Genomic DNA, 13,959 nt, shown 5'->3' on the forward strand with positions numbered 1-13,959 from the left:
TGCATTGTGTAAAATGTCAACAAAATTGTACTTACGAACTAAATGATCCTGTGCTGCCTTCGTAAATTCACCTTTGCAGTCAGTATAATACTGATTTCATTCTTTATGATATATGTGTCATGAATGGTAGGAAACAGGAAAACATTCACAAAAATGAATTTGCGTCTTCTACTAGTTTAGAATAAAATACATGAAATTGAAAATGTTTCTTTCCTTTTGGCCCCAAAGAGCTCTCTTACTAGCTTTCTGTTCTGAATCTGTTGTCTGCTGCAGTGACCTTCCCACAAATCAGCATCAGTGCAGCAGCAGTCACGCTGTCAGTCGCATGTACTGTACCATGCTGAACGCTTTCCTCTGGCGACCCCTTACACCGCGCTTGCGTAACTGTCACATGTTCTCACATGATGCTCTCATACAGGCAGAAGTAATAAAAACATACAATTCTGGACATCAAAAATCAAAATCTAATTATCTAGCCTATCATGGCGACATAATGTTCTGAATTTAATATGTTTCAAACTCTTTGTGCTTTCTTGGATTCGTCATTACTGTGTGTAAATTTCAAAAACAAATATGGACACTTTCATCATCTCAATGTATGATAGCATAGGAAGGGAGGAAGTTTTATATTTTGTCCCCAACTAACACGTTATGTTACTGATCAGTTTTGAAGTTTTCAATTCATTAATGATTTGTTTTTTGGTGATTTTATTTCTCACCTATACAAATGGATCAACTGTGGGGAAAGTCAGGGGAGCTAACTGGCAGGACTGAGTTAACCAGTCAAGTGCCTTCCCTATAATACACCAGCTGTCGTCCTGCAAAAAGTGTTGCCATAGTGCCTGTAAAACATCCACTGACATCCTGCATGTATTTCAGTTTACATCCTGCATGTATTTCAGTTTTTCTTTCATCAGAGTTAGGTACAATAAACACAAACATACTCTGAATGAATGTATCTCTGGATTATAAGTATACTATTTTTGTGAGCATTCGTCTGGTGGAAGACCCCTTTTTCTTCTCAATAATAATTTGCTTACTGGACAACTTGGAATGCGTGTGTAAAGAGGATTTGCCTCACATGCCAAAAAGACGCCAGATATTTCATCAAGTGAAGACAGTGGTCCCATTTCTGCAAGCTGTGCTGATGATTATGTATGAGTATAATGATAAGAGATGGGTCGGTCTTGTCTTGTGATTGGTTTGAACTCAAAGGTGATGTCAACGACAGTGAAGAAACTGACAACATCCTACTCATTCTTCAGTCCATCTGTCGAATCAGACACAATTTCTGAGCAAGTGACCATGACTGACAGCGAAAGCATGGTACTTTCACATAATCTGAGAAGAGCGGGAGGAGAGAGAGAGGAGTGGTGTAAGACAATAGGTTGAAGGCCAGACAGAAGGTGTGGTAAGTGGGCATGGCTCATTTTACTGTCTTTTCACAGTGATCAACTGCCAGGGTTGGCAACAGCCAATCATCCACAATTTTCTTGAAATATAGGCTTTACTGACAATAGATGGGAATCGGTGTTTTTCACTTTCTTCACACTTTTTGTCACTGATCAGTTAACTGGTTTATTTACAGAGACAAACCGAATGCACAGCAGACACTTTGTCAGAATAGTTACAACCAGGCTGAAAGGAATATCATCAAAGCACTGTCTCTGCTAAAAGGGGATGCTCTAAGGTGTAAGAAAAGCTTGAAGTCTCACTCCCAAAGAACACTTTTTATCTTGACCAATTCAACATTATGTCATTGCTAGTACAGTTACTCACTTGCATGACTGCAAGTGATGTGATCATTATCATCAACTTGTAAGCCATTCTAATTTCGATTTCCAAGTTTTTATTAGACAATAAGCATGCTATCTACAGCTACTGAGCTAGAGTATTTTGTTTCTTTTCTTTCTGGGTGTCATTCTGTGGGGGTGGAATTAAAAACAATCTGGAAAAAAAAACTCAGATTAGAATCCTCATTCATTTTTGTTCATAAATGTTCACTTTCGTTCTGTATCTCAGAAAGTTTTTGTGCAAGAATTTTCGATTCATTACCTTGAATCCTCAAATTCCCTAGCAAGGGGAGAGCACTCTTTTACAAAATTTTCTGGTTAAGTCACATTAAAATTTACAAGTCACTTGTATTAGTAACACATTCCATAAAGATCACCTACTTGAGCTTTTACATAGTTCGAGTATGCACAACTCACTATCCTGTCTTGATAATACAAAGCTGCACATGTATTTTCCAAATTTTCCAACAATTTCATGAACTCACATTGCCAAGTTTATGAATATTCCAACAATTTCATGAACTTACATTGCCCAATTTTGCAAAATCCACTCCAATGCCTGATGCAAATTTCATCAAGGACAGCTTTTTCTTGCGGTCTCTGGCACACAACAGCATAATATGCACTAAGTCTTCATGGCTCACAAGTGATTCCTGCTGAACAAAAACAAAACTTAAAATACCAGGAGTGGGTGGCAGGGTCAAGGGAAGGAGAGGGGGGTCTTATCGGAACTTTTTAAAGCGCATACAAGGAAAAAAAACATATCATATATACAGACAACAGACAGATCACTATGGCAATTTATACAACAGGAGCAATGTTATCTTCAGTAAACATACAATGGCAACAGTGACAGTAGCAGGACAATGTCACATACACACCAGACAGAGAATCAAGCACAGGTATGTTTCCTTAGCCCTGTCCCTTCCGGAACTATTTTGATTTATGCAAAATAATCACCAACCTCTGAAAAAAAAAATCATAAAAATTAAAATTATGCTCAAACGTATACAAAAGTATATGTTTTCTTAAAGGAAAATGAATTGAGATTATAATCATCAAAACTTCAATGTTGACATGATGAGGTAACTCCCAATCAGGGGAAGATAACTCTGATTTTTAGAAAGAAAAAAAATACACAGAATATTTTGGAAAAAAAGATAAAAAATTCAAGTTCATTTTATGGAGGGAAAGAGTGCTAAAATAACAGCAAATGTATCATACACAACAAGCAATTACAGTAATCACTATACTGGTTACAACAAATAACCACACACACACCCTTCTACCCAAACACCCACATACACTGTCATACAATATTACAACACAAAAGCTCACTGTAAACAATATTTTGGCTTGAAGCTTTCATCTGGAGGGTTTCATTGTAGATGAAAATCCCAAAATGAAAGTTTCGAGCTAAAATATTGGGGTTTTTCTGTACTCACTTCTGACACGACCCCACCCCCTTGTAGCATGTAATCATCATCAAAATAACCAGAATCACTTCAGTTGATCAACAAGAACATTACTTTCATTTTCTATCACATGTTTGTTGATGCTATCGTTGACGTGCAGAAAATCAAATAAGATTCTAGCCACCTCTTATGTACTGTACGTTCTGGCAGCCATGTTGACATGCTCAACAGCTTTTTGCTTTATAAAATGCAAAATCCCACATCAAAATTCAGCCCGAACTTACTGAGAAATTGCTCTGTACACTCATCAAGGCTTCGCCATATATTGCAAGGGATGTAAGCCGATGCAACTGAGTGGCTGGATACCTTAAATTATTATGCAGTTACCCGTAAACTGCGGCTATATTCGCGGTCGGAAGTCAAAGGCTTTAATAACTTTATATAAAATATATGACGAAAAAAGAAAATGAAAAAATCACAAATCATATTCAAAAACTTTTTGTGTTGATACTATTTTCTACAAGATTCAGACTGTTTTGACTCAATGAAATACTTTTCTCCCTCAACTCTTTGAAGAGTCATTGGGGTGCCACACAAAACAGTTCAGATTCTTCCAGGTTTGTCGGCTGGGTGTCAAAGTCTGGGTTTCTGCAAAAAGGTTTTCCTGTCTATTTTGCATCTTTTTTTTTTCTTTCTTTTTTTTTTTTTTTTTTTCTTTTTTTTTTTTTCCCTTCCTTTTCCATCTCCGTCCCTAAACAGTTCCTTAGAGGATTCTTTTAGATGGCCATTGGATCTTGTTACCTGGGCATACCAACACAGCTTCCTTTGCTTAACTGATGTCTGCAGATCATAACATCCAATGTGCTGCTTGAAGGTCTGGCACACTTGTTTTTTGTTGCTGTTTTTTGCTGCCCCATCATCTGCACCGCTTCAATGGCATTACTCCCATGCTGCTCATTCCAAGTCCCCCAAACACATCCACACCCAGGCTCATCTGCCACAGTCCCAGTGCTGGCAGTCCATAAGGAACCATCGATGTTAGGTCACCAGAAGGCACACACCAGAGAAGACTCTGCACTGCTGCTGAGTCACTTTGGTGGTGTTCGGTAGTGCCTGTTCTGATTTAACATACTTAAAACACCACCTACTAAGTCCCCTACTAATGACAATAATGGCTTAGTCCTGGAGCCAGACTGAGTGAGCGTCTCCCCCAGAGTGGAGACCGCCACCATGTCCCCCATGAATCCACCAACACTGAAGACTCACAAGCACTGATGTGGTGGGGTATCAAAACTGAGGTCACCATGAGACTGAGAGCAGGTCACATGATTTGGAGCTTCTTTTTTTTTTAATATTGATGATGAAGGAGGAGGAGGATGACGGTGATGATGATGATGATGCTGATATGGAGGTCCATTTAGATTTGGGACTACATGACAAGGCTGTACTCTACACTGCCTGTCATAATGATATCCCAGCATCAACCAGGCCTGAGAGATACAGACACTTGCAGTGTTGGTCAGGAAATTAGAGCAACACACCCAAAGACGCGTCCGTGAAGTGGATGATACTCAACTGTGTGGTCACAGTCTTCCCACTGAAGCCCATAGCACACTCAACTCTGGGTTGGAGCTGGCCACAGGTCGAAAAACCCACCTCCACTGGGATTCAAACCCGTGTCCTCCCAACTGTCAGTCTGCGACACTAACCACTTCAACAAGGCAACTGGTGTTTGGCACAATTTTTGATCGGTGATGTGATAACAATAATAATATAGCAATAATAATGTACATTTATATAGCGCCCTTTCTCTCTCAAGAGCTCAGGGCACTATACATGAAAGAAAAACTTACAAATTACATAAACCATTCATGACCACTCTTTCTCAAAACCCCTCCCTCCTCCGCCTCCCCACTCTCCCTCTCTCGTTCATCATGCATCCAAAGTGAGCTGACATGGATGGTGTTAGAGAAAGAAGCGGAGAGTGCTTACAGATAGGTTTTAAAAAGATGAAATTGAACTGAAGAGTGAAAGGCGGAGACAATAAGATGCATGGATATGATGAGGAAGGCTGTTCCAGATATGAGGACCAGCAAAGAGAAAAGAATGTTCACCATAGGTTTTTATATTGTCACAAGGAATTTTCAGAAGGCAACAGTCAGACAGACCTGACAGACAGATCTAAACAAAATCTTTAAATTAATTAACCCTTAGCCTGCCAAGGAATTTGGCAAATAACTGAATCCTATTTGCCGGGGAATTTAAGGAAAGAAAAAAAGGTAGATGTAAAAAAAAAAAAAATCTGGATTAATTTCCCAACTGACAAAGGTAACTAAAAGTGTATTTTCTACACGGAAAATGAATTAACAATACAGAAAAAATATTAAGATAATGGGTTATTCACAAGTGATGCACAAGAGTTTTTTTTTCAAAAATAAACATTACACATACACACAGACACACAAATCAAATAAAATCAAATTATGCGCATTTATTGTGCTTAGAGTTAGCGAGTTAGAATAGAGTCTCACCGATCACTAAGGCCATCTCCAGGATATCGCCAGGTTAACATCTACTTCAAGTCAAGGGTAAAAAAGAATTAATTAAATACAATATAAACTAACCACTGCTTCAATTTTTTCACTTTAAAAGTTTAAAAATCTTCCAGAGTTTAAAAAACCCAAATCTGATTAAAAATGTTCACTTCTTTCAAGAAGTCCATTAGTGTCCACGGTGGAACATCAAGGAACAGTCTCCAGAGAATCTGTAGTGTAATGTCTTTTCCTATCATGCACATCCAAGCATACTCCCAGTCTCTGTGATAAATTAGCATATGAATGAATCATAAAGTTATAGGACTGAATCCACTGATCCCTCACCTCGGCACACGCACATTGTATTCTTGTGAGGTGGTACTGCTGGCTGCTCCAGGTGCCAAACTTGCCCCCACTCCTGCACCCACACTCATGGACATCCCTCCTCCCAGGCCTGAAGGACCCTGCAACAAGCAAAAAAGCATTCATGATTCATCATTCACCAATTTCATTCCTACATTAATGAAATTATCATATAAAAAAATAAAAATAAAAAATTAAGTCTGTGTTTCTGTTATTCTGAACCCATTTATAACCTGGTAAAAGAAAAAGAAAAACCAAAACACAATCCCTTTCTATACAACTTTACAAGTGCAAATATTCCATGAACATGCGAAAGAAAAAGCAATTTAAGCATAAATGACTTGAAATTTAAATGCACATACACACACACTGTATCTTTATGATGTTATTTTCCACATACACACTATAAATTGTTTGTATGTTCCAGATACTCTGTTACAGTTACTGTGAGTGTGAGTTAGTAATTTACATACATTGTATGTTTGTGATTTTATGTTTGCATGTTTTACACACACACATACACACACACACACACATATATATATATATATATATATATATATATATATATATATATATATATATATATATATCATATTCAGTATCTCTGCCTACACTGGCCACTGGTTGCAATGGACATCACTTATACTGTCATCGTAAATAAATTCCCAACAAAAAGCCTTCTTTGACATTACTAAAATAAACTCATAGTACGTATCAGACATCAGCTGTACCGGACATCGCTTATACCATCCATGGTTTTCCTGTCCCCAGGAGCACCTTACTCCAGATATACCAGACATTGTCCATACCATCACAGATCCCTTTCCCAGGAGTCTTCTCTCCGAATATAGCGTCATGTCAGACATCATTGATGGCACCTAGTCCTATTCCAAGGAGTACCTAATAATTCTGATATACTAATACTCTCAGAATATCTCTTGCAGTGACAGCTATTGTTTCTTCTGCGGTCTCTCAAGGATGCATGGCACAGAAGACTTCCATTCCATGCAAAGTTTAGACAGTCAGTTTGTGACTTAACTGACCAGCACCCTGGAGTGTTTGTTCAATACACTGAGGGTGGTCACAACACGTCATAGTGGGCCACTACCAGTGAAATCTACACCAGTGCTGTGCAGTTGCAGCAAGGTGTATATGCTGACCCCCCTTCCCAGTAGCCAGAAACTGGTGCCTGCCAGATGGCCAAGACTTTGTCTACCAGTAGATTCTCTTCTTTCCACTCAGGCTCAGCATGAGTGGAGGAGTCCTGGATACCTGACACTGTGCAACACTAGCAGCCACCACTATAACCATGTTGCACCATCAGTCGCCAAGTGCATCATCAATCATCAGTGAAGAGGACTCCATTGTTCTTGATCTCAGGCAAGAGATTCAAAGGATAACAACAATAATAATAAGTGGACATATATCAGCGCTTTGTTGTTGTGGACCAGAAAACTCTGGTGGCCATACATACAATGCATTTGAATTTGATGCACACACAATACAGCTGGGCTTGACATTAACTTTTTTTCCCACAAGCCCAGTTGGGCAAATCACTGGAAAATTCACTTGCCCGGACAGAATTTGCACTTGCCCAACTTTCAGAAACTTACATGCATCACCAAATGCTCACATGCATGCGCGCACACACACACACACACACACACACACACACACACACACACACACACACTGATGTTTGTTTTGTTGGGTTTCACCAAAGATAACTGTTGTTTTGAATAGCCAAAACAAGTTTTATCTCAAGACTCACTTGACAAAAAACTGCCTTTGGCATGTTTTTGCAGTTGACTGTCAGCCACAGAATTTTTTTTTTTTAACCTCCACTGCAAACAGCAACATGCAGAGTTAAAAAGAAAAGCCAGCATTTGCTCTGTGAGAAAAACAATGTCAGGATATGACAGATCAAAGTACGATTCTGTTACATGGGGTCAACAGTTACAGTTTCTCACTTGCCTGGTAGGGCAACTGTTGAAAATTCACTTGCCAGGATGGCCACACCAGGATGGATTTCAGTTGTTCTCACCCGACATCAGACACACACACACACACACACACACACTGAGAGAGCGAGAGAGAGAGAGACACTGTGTGTGTGTGTGTTGTGCGTGTGAAAGGGGATGGTGAAGGGTCACAGTTCCAGAGAGGGAAGGTGGTACAGCTATTCTATCAACATGGAGGTTGCTTAGCAACGGACCTTTCCACAATGTCCTTTGATATGTGTCGATCCCTTCAGCAAAACTCGACTTTGACCCCCTACCCTGCCTCCATCCTTTCTGCTATTCTCAGCCTGACCATTTAATAGGTGGGAGAGGGTGAGGAGGAGGAGGGGGTGGGGGGTTAAGGATAAGCATGTCTGCGATATGGGAGGTGGTGTCTGGAGGAGGGGACAATGAGAAAGTTAGGGGGGAGGGGGAGGAATGAGAAGGGGGGAGGATTGTGGTGGTCATGTCTGTGTTAACTTGGTTTAAGTTATGATTCTACAGAATGGCCCGTTTCCTTTTTGATTAGCCAACTTGACCTTAAAACTGATATGCTAGGGAGAGAGAGCGAGAGAGACAGAGACTGAAAGAGACAGAAAGGCAGGCAGATTACGGTCAGAGAAATGGAGGGGAGGGTGGTGAAGGGCTAGCGCGGCAGTGATTTTGACAACCTTGCCAGTGGAGGGGTGAGGTGTAGGTGGAGGAAGAGTGGGGGGGGGTGGGGGAAGGAAGATGGGCACGGATCATCTATGTTGGTTGCCCTCTTCAGGCTCTTGTAGTCCAGGGCAGATACAATAATGGTCAAAATGTCTGCAACAAAACCGTTCTTTTCACGATAAAATAGAATAAATAATACTGATCACGCTGATATAAACTTGACCGCTGTAAGTGGGCGGGAACATGATTAGATTTTGATTTTTAATAATTATTTCTCACACATTTGGCCATGAGAGAGCGCCTTACAAAGACCCGCAAGGCATGAGCAAGCCAGGGTTACGCAAGCGCGGTATAAGGGGTCGCCAGAGGAAAGCGTTTAGCGCGGTACAGTACTTGTGGCTGACTGCTGTCGCGCTGATGCTATCCTATACCTCCGTTAGTAGGTCACTGCGGCAGATGACAGATACCGTACAGAAAATAAGAGAACTCTCTGGGGTCAAAAGGAAACCAAATTTTTAATTTATATACTAAATTGGTAGAAAACGCAAGTTTGCTTTTATGAATGTTTTACAGTTTCTTACCAGTCATGACATTTCATAAAGAATGAAATCGGTATTATACCGACTGCAAAGGTGAATTTACAAATGCAGCACGGGATCATTTAGTTTGTAAGAACAATTATGTTGACATTTTACGCAATGCACAACTTGGAAATACTTCATGTTCTGCTTATTAACGTGTAGTATATGAATATCTCAATACCTGTTAACTAGGGTTTTTTCAATGAACATTGTCGGAGCACTGTCCAGACAATTAATTCTGAAAGCATGGAAGGCAGATGATGGCAAAATCGACCAACATCATGTCTTGATGTAAAAAGAACGGTATGAAATATATTTTTTTCTTTAGTACCCTGGCACAGTAGACACGTCGGTTTAGCGTGGGAAAGAAAATGTATCTGGCTAGCTGGAGTATGAATGTGGCAAAATGAAATGCATCAGATAGTCATGAAGAGCAAAGACTGCCTGGAAAATGAAAATGGGTCAGCCTCCAGAACTTTGTTGGAAATGGGGGTCTCTCAGTCTGATTCAGTATAAACATGTGTTTACAATGATTATTCAAATGTTTCACATGTTATCAGAATTGCAATTCATTAGAGAAATGTCTCCAACAATTTTGTGGGAATAAGGTTTGTTCTTGTGTCTTAAATGTGTTGAAAATTATTAAAAACATCCAAACTTTCAGCGCCATTTTGTGACATGGCAATGTGTCTAAACATGAAGTGGTCAGAAACAAATAAGTACAAACCTGATTAAAATCCAGTACATACAGACCTGATCTATATTCATTCGTTGTGATAATAAAACAATGATCATCAGTAAAAATGGTACGTTAAGTTTGAAATATTACGCAAAAATCCCACGTGACAGACGTAAACAACCCGTTCCTCTTGACGTATTTTTATTCATTCAAAGGCAAGCACATTCATGAATACACTACACGTTCTTTACTTGCAACAGGTGGTCAACAGATCTATCTTCTGCAGCACATACACTCATTTTCTGAAGAAAAAAAAGGTCTATTCAACTATTTAAATGCAATCAACGTCACATATTAATTTTCAGTTCCGCTTTTCTGTGTTACTTCTGTGCATGTAAACGACCCAATAAAAATATACATGTAAACAAAATTAGAACTGTTTCCACATAAATCATGCGGATTCATCGCGGGAAAGCGTAAAACGGTTTGACAAACACCCTTCAATTGTGTGTGTTTGAACACAGATTCAGAGAATGTGTTGCTTTCGACAGCGTGTGAGATGTACATATGTTACACGGAAATCTCTAATATGTTCATTCGCACCCCGTGGTTGCTATATTAAAAATTAAAATTAAAAAAACCTGTGTATGTTAATTTCGTCGTCGTTATGGTTTGTTTGTACATTTATCTCTGATCTGATTAAGTTTAGACACAATCACTGTTTCTGACACATGGCGAGATGCGGTAATATACGGATACTGGCGTAAGATTTCGAACCAAGTCAACGCATGTAGTTCAGTAGGACTGTTTTCAGTTGAAGACTTGTTGCATCAGAATTTCCAAACAACAAAGTTCAAAGTAGAAAATCACCCCCTTAAATTACCTTGATTTTGGCTTTTGCTGTCTGGTGAAGTTTTATCACGAAATGATGAAGTTTATCAGTTCACAAGACAGACGAAGTGTGGAACGAAAAAATTTGTTGTATCCGAAACATGTCAGTCCCTACACGCTTATTGTTTTGCAAAATTTGATTAGAACAGCCACATTTTACATCACACAAGTTCTGAAAAACCAAAGTATACATTGATTGTGAATGAATTTTTTAAAATTAATTAAGTTTGAAGCATTTCACGTTTAGTAGTGCTTGAGATGAAGTCAGATGTCACATTCGGACATGGAACACATGTTCTTTGGTTCTGCTTTACGCAGATAATAAAATTCCTTATTTTTAGTTGTTGTTTGTTGTTATTGTTGTTGTTTGGTTTTGATTTTTCTCAGAGTCTTACTTTTATTACATTTTGTTTTTCTGCAATCCTACATATTTGTTCACTATGAGGATAACGCTAATCAGTTTTCTGTTGATTGACTGAATAGAAAGATACAAAGAATCCGGTGTTTTGATCACAATTCTTCAGATAAAGAGGAAAACTTTTGTCAAGTGATATAAATTATACAATTCCCATTTCATAAGATGAACGGTAGTACTTTAAACAGTTAAACACTGGGGAGAATTGATGTGAAAATGGAGTGCCTGCAGTGTTTCTGAAAAATAAAATCATCCAGGGTTGGGAGTTAGTTTAGGTATTTTGGGTTCCATGTTACATATGTCATAAGGTTTTAGGTAATCATTAATAAAATACATAATTTTGCACAGGCTTTGTTTGAATGCATTGCACTGGCTAAGGATCGCATGATAGATTCATTACTATCATTATTTTAAATCCAGTAATTCAAACATCTGCGTCGGGAAAGTTAGTTTAGGTAACTTGGATTCAATGTTACACGTGTTACAAGAACGTTTTACATAATCATTAATAAAATTTATGATCCATTGTTATCATTATGATTATTATTTATATCCCACGCTAAATCGACGTCTACTGCGCCAGGGTTCGTGAGTCACATTTGTAAATACCGCTTCATTTCCAAAGAAAAATATGTTATTTCATACCGTTCTTTTCACATCAAGACATGATGTTCAATTTTGCCATCATCTGCCCTCCATACTTTCCCAGTTTATTGTCTGGACATAGCGCCGATAATGTTCATTGAAACCGAAACGGGTTAACACATATTTAGATATTTATATTCTACAAGTTAATAAGCAGAGCATGGAGTATATCCAAGTTGTGCATTGCGTAAAATATCAACAAAATTGTACTTACGAACTAAATGATCCCATGCTGCCTTAGTAAATTCACCTTTGCAGTCGGTATAATACTGATTTCATTCTTTATGATATGTCATGAATGGTAGGAAACTGGAAAACATTCATAAAAGCGGATTTGCGTCTTCTAAAATACATGAAACTGAAAATATTTGTTTCCTTTTGACCCGAAAGAGCTCTGTTCCTAGCTTACTGTTCAGATTCAGTGACCTGCTCACAAGTCAGCATCAGCGCGGCAGCAGTCAGTCACATGTACTGTACCGCGCTGAACGCTTTCCTCTGGCGACCCCTTATACTGCGCTTGCGTAACCTTCGCCTGTGCTTGCCTTGCGTCTCTTTGTAAGGCGCTCTCGCACAGGCAGAAGTAATAAAAATATTCGATTCTGGACATTAAAAATCAAAATCTACCTATGTTCCCGCTACCCTATAGTGGTCAACTTTATATCAGTGTGATCAGTATTATTTATTCTATTTTATCGTAAAAAGAACGGTTTTGTTGCAGACATTTTGACCTAACGCAAATTTTAATCTAAATTTCCTGGCCTATCTTTGTAAGGCGCTCTCACACTGGCAGAAGTAATAAAAAATATTCAATTCTGGACATTATAAATCAAAATCTACTATGTTCCCGCTACCCTATAGTGGTCAACTTTATATCAGTGTGATCAGTATGATTTATTCTATCTTATCGTAAAAAGAACGGTTTTGTTGCAGACATTTTGACCTAACGCAAATTTAAATCTAAATTCCCTGGCCTATTTGACTACGGACAGGCCTGGCTGGCTATCATGTAACACCCAAAGGGCAGGTGCCAGCAATGAACTTTTCATTTTCCTCCAAAGACGCAAGCAGCGTCAGAACTCTCCACTTTGTTGTTGTGGACCAGAAAACTGGTTGGCCAAAACATTTTCTCTTTCCTCGTAAGTCGTACTGAAATCTATTTTCGCATACTGGTGTATTCTAAGTCAAAATGATGTACAAATTACCCCCAAAATGGTACTGGTAAACAGGTCTGTCACAGAAACAAACTCTGTTGTTGTTTTTTGTTAAAAGTGGAACAACATTAGAGTACGTTGCGACGTGATTTTTTTTAGCTGTGATGGACGGAAGATGAACTACTCTTAAGAAAAATTACCATTGGCTCTCCAAAAATAGCAACCAATGGTAAATCACCTTTTAGAGCTGCATGATAGCTCTCTTTTTCCAGTAACCACTTGTCACAGTCGACACCAAACATGTCTGGTGGAGGAAGAGTGTCAGACGATCGGTATCGGGAGCGTGATGGATATTTTTTAAAACAAAACATGCTAGTCTTGAAAAATATAACTTGCCTGGTCGGGCAAGTTCGGTAAGGGCAATACTTGCCCAACACGATGATCTACTTGCCCCAGGCAGTCGGCAATCGTTAATGTCGAGCCCTGTGTGTGGTTCGTCCATCGGGATCGACGAGGACCATCTAGTCATCCGGGGGGTGGGGGGGTTGGGCTCTGTGGGTGCGCAGATGACTGATCAGGCCAATCCACGCCCGGAAGGTTCTGACGCAGTGTGGACAGGGGATGGTGGCGGCTGTCGGGGACTTGCTGGCACTGCTTTTTCTGGCCTGTCTGCATTGCTCTGCTGCATTGATTCTGTTGGCCTCACAGGATTTGGCGCCTTTGTGGATAGTTGAACGCCACTTTGGTCTGTCCATTGCATTCAGCTCCCATGTGTCGTGGCTGATGTTGAAGGCCTTCAGAGAAGCTTTCAGAGTGTCTTTGAAGCGCTTCT

The 13,959-nt window shown here is 39.4% G+C and overlaps 1 protein-coding gene across 5 annotated transcripts in view; it reads right to left on the bottom strand.

Moving 5' to 3' along the window:
• The window catches only part of LOC143279974 (general transcription factor IIF subunit 1-like), a 153,967-nt gene that overhangs the window by 135,412 nt on the left and 4,596 nt on the right, over nucleotides 1-13,959 (bottom strand). For 4 of the 5 annotated variants that reach the window (XM_076584369.1, XM_076584368.1, XM_076584367.1 and 1 more), the window contains exons 2-3: nucleotides 6,102-6,206; nucleotides 2,321-2,446 (exon numbers count right to left, since the gene is read on the bottom strand). In XM_076584369.1, the coding sequence (XP_076440484.1) occupies nucleotides 2,321-2,446; nucleotides 6,102-6,206 (231 nt within the window). Of the gene's footprint in view, nucleotides 1-2,320; nucleotides 2,447-6,087; nucleotides 6,207-13,959 lie in introns of all 5 variants that reach the window. The other variant, XM_076584371.1, reaches the window with a different exon arrangement.

Source organism: Babylonia areolata, chromosome 3 (assembly GCF_041734735.1).
Source record: "Babylonia areolata isolate BAREFJ2019XMU chromosome 3, ASM4173473v1, whole genome shotgun sequence".
Taxonomy (NCBI): domain Eukaryota; kingdom Metazoa; phylum Mollusca; class Gastropoda; order Neogastropoda; family Buccinidae; genus Babylonia; species Babylonia areolata.